The sequence below is a fragment of the Hordeum vulgare genome, chromosome 7H (genome assembly GCF_904849725.1).
Source record: "Hordeum vulgare subsp. vulgare chromosome 7H, MorexV3_pseudomolecules_assembly, whole genome shotgun sequence".
Taxonomy (NCBI): Eukaryota; Viridiplantae; Streptophyta; class Magnoliopsida; order Poales; family Poaceae; genus Hordeum; species Hordeum vulgare.
Genome location: NC_058524.1, coordinates 10535784 through 10537644, shown reverse-complemented (window position 1 = coordinate 10537644; position 1861 = coordinate 10535784). Strand labels below are relative to the sequence as shown.

The 1861-nt window shown below is 47.9% G+C and overlaps 1 protein-coding gene across 1 annotated transcript; it reads left to right on the top strand.

Annotated features, from left to right (window-relative positions):
* The first annotated feature begins 289 nt into the window (after window positions 1-289).
* LOC123408004 (DNA mismatch repair protein MLH1-like) lies at window positions 290-808 on the top strand. Its single transcript, XM_045101239.1, has 2 exons — window positions 290-532; window positions 767-808. The coding sequence occupies exons 1-2, from the start codon at window positions 290-292 to the stop codon at window positions 806-808; spliced, it is 285 nt and encodes a 94-aa protein (XP_044957174.1).
* The last annotated feature ends 1053 nt before the right edge of the window (window positions 809-1861 follow it).

Sequence of the window (1861 nt, the reverse complement as noted above, 5' to 3'; positions counted from 1 at the left end):
AGCGTTGGATGTAGGAGGAGTTGATGGCCAGGATCCGTTTCTCGCATGGGATCCATGGCCTCGCATGTGATAGGCTGGCTGCCCAAAGTGAAAAAAAAACAAGAAAAAAAAATGAAAGACAGAAATCCCACGACCCCATCTCTCTCCGCTGCGACCTATGGCGGCCGATCCTCCCCTTGGCCTGAATACCAAAATCGAGCCGTCTCTGCCTCCCCATTCCCAATCTCCTCCGCCCAGTCACCAGACGTGGCGCGGTTAGCATGGAGGTCGACGACGCGGCGTCGCGGGCATGGAGGTCGATGGCGCGGCGCCGCGCGGCAGGGGCGGGGGCGGGGAGCCGCCCCGCATCAGGCGGCTGGAGGAGTCGATGGTGGACCGCATCGCCGCGGGGCAGGTGATCCAGCGCCCGTCGGCGGCGGTGAAGGAGCTCGTCGAGAACAGCATATACGCCGGTTCCTCCACCATCTCCGTCACCGTCAAGGACGGCGACCTCAAGCTCATCCAGGTCTCAGACGACGGCGATGGCATCCGGGTACGTTCGCTTCCAAAATAAACCCTAAACCTCCAAACAAATTCCCCATCCCCTGAACCCTTGGTGCTGCCGCGGGCACCTGCTACTACAAAAATCCTTCAGATGCGAGCTGTTAATCGTGAGTTCTGTTGATTGCGACCTTTTAATCCTTGCTGCGTGCATGAACATGTGGGTGAATGATTGGGGATCTGATGTTTGTTTATTCCGACTCACTCAGCTGTAAAAAATGCATAGGAGCTGCCATTCCATGGACAAATGAGCGCACGACTCCATTAATGCAGTTCAAGATTGTTAGTGCTAATTGCCTTTAGGTTGCATTTAGTTGTCTATGATACTACGAACTGGGCTTGTTTTGTGCTATAAAGTGGGCAGGTGCGTGCAAGGTACTAGTATTTGATTACAGTATTTATTGTTGGGTATTTGAAGAGTTGGGCATGTTCAGAAATTTCTTATAAGCATCTCAGATGTCAAGCATTTGCGCTAGCATTGTTGACCACCACTCTGTCAGCTAACTTGGTTTCCTTTCACAGTGTGAGGACTGTCAATATTGTGTGAGAGGCATACTACCTCCAAGCTGTCTGCATATGAGGATCTAAAGACAAGAAAGTCCATCGGGTTCAGAGGGGAGGCTTTGGCCAGTATGACTTATGTTGGCCATGTTACCATGGCAACAATAACAGAAGGCCAATTGCATGGCTACAGGTCAATCCATGAGCAACTTCAAATATTTCTGCTAGACTCTAGAGTCGTCTGTTCATGATTATTATCATGTTGTCCTGTCAGAGTTTCTTATAGGGATGGAGTAACGGAGAATGACCCAAAGCCCTGTGTTGCGGTTAAAGGAACTCAAATCATGGTGAGCTTGCAGCTTTTCATAGTACTATTGCTCTATTAGATATGTCCTGTGATTTTTACAAGGATTTTTTTTCTTAATTTGCAGGTTGAGAGAGGGAACTCAAATCATGGTAAGCTTGCAGCTTTTAACTCGTCGTCGAGAGAGGGAAGGGCAACCTTTTCTTGGGTTGCAGCTTTCACCTTGTTGTTGGGTGAGGTGATCCATGATTGCTCTCGCCCCGCTTTATTTTTTAGTCCTTTGTAACTTCAGAAAATTCCTTGTTTCTTCAATCTATATGTAGGTAAAAATTGATCGTGCACTTTGAGGAGAAGACATTATCTTTGTATAAGTGCCTCCTACAGTCATCTCTTTGTAGCCACAGATAAGGACTTAAGGTAGGCCAGACCAAGTGTCATACACTTATATATTGGTATCTGTGATGATCATTTTAGCTTTCTTATTTGATGACATTTCTGAAAGGATATGATCCTCGG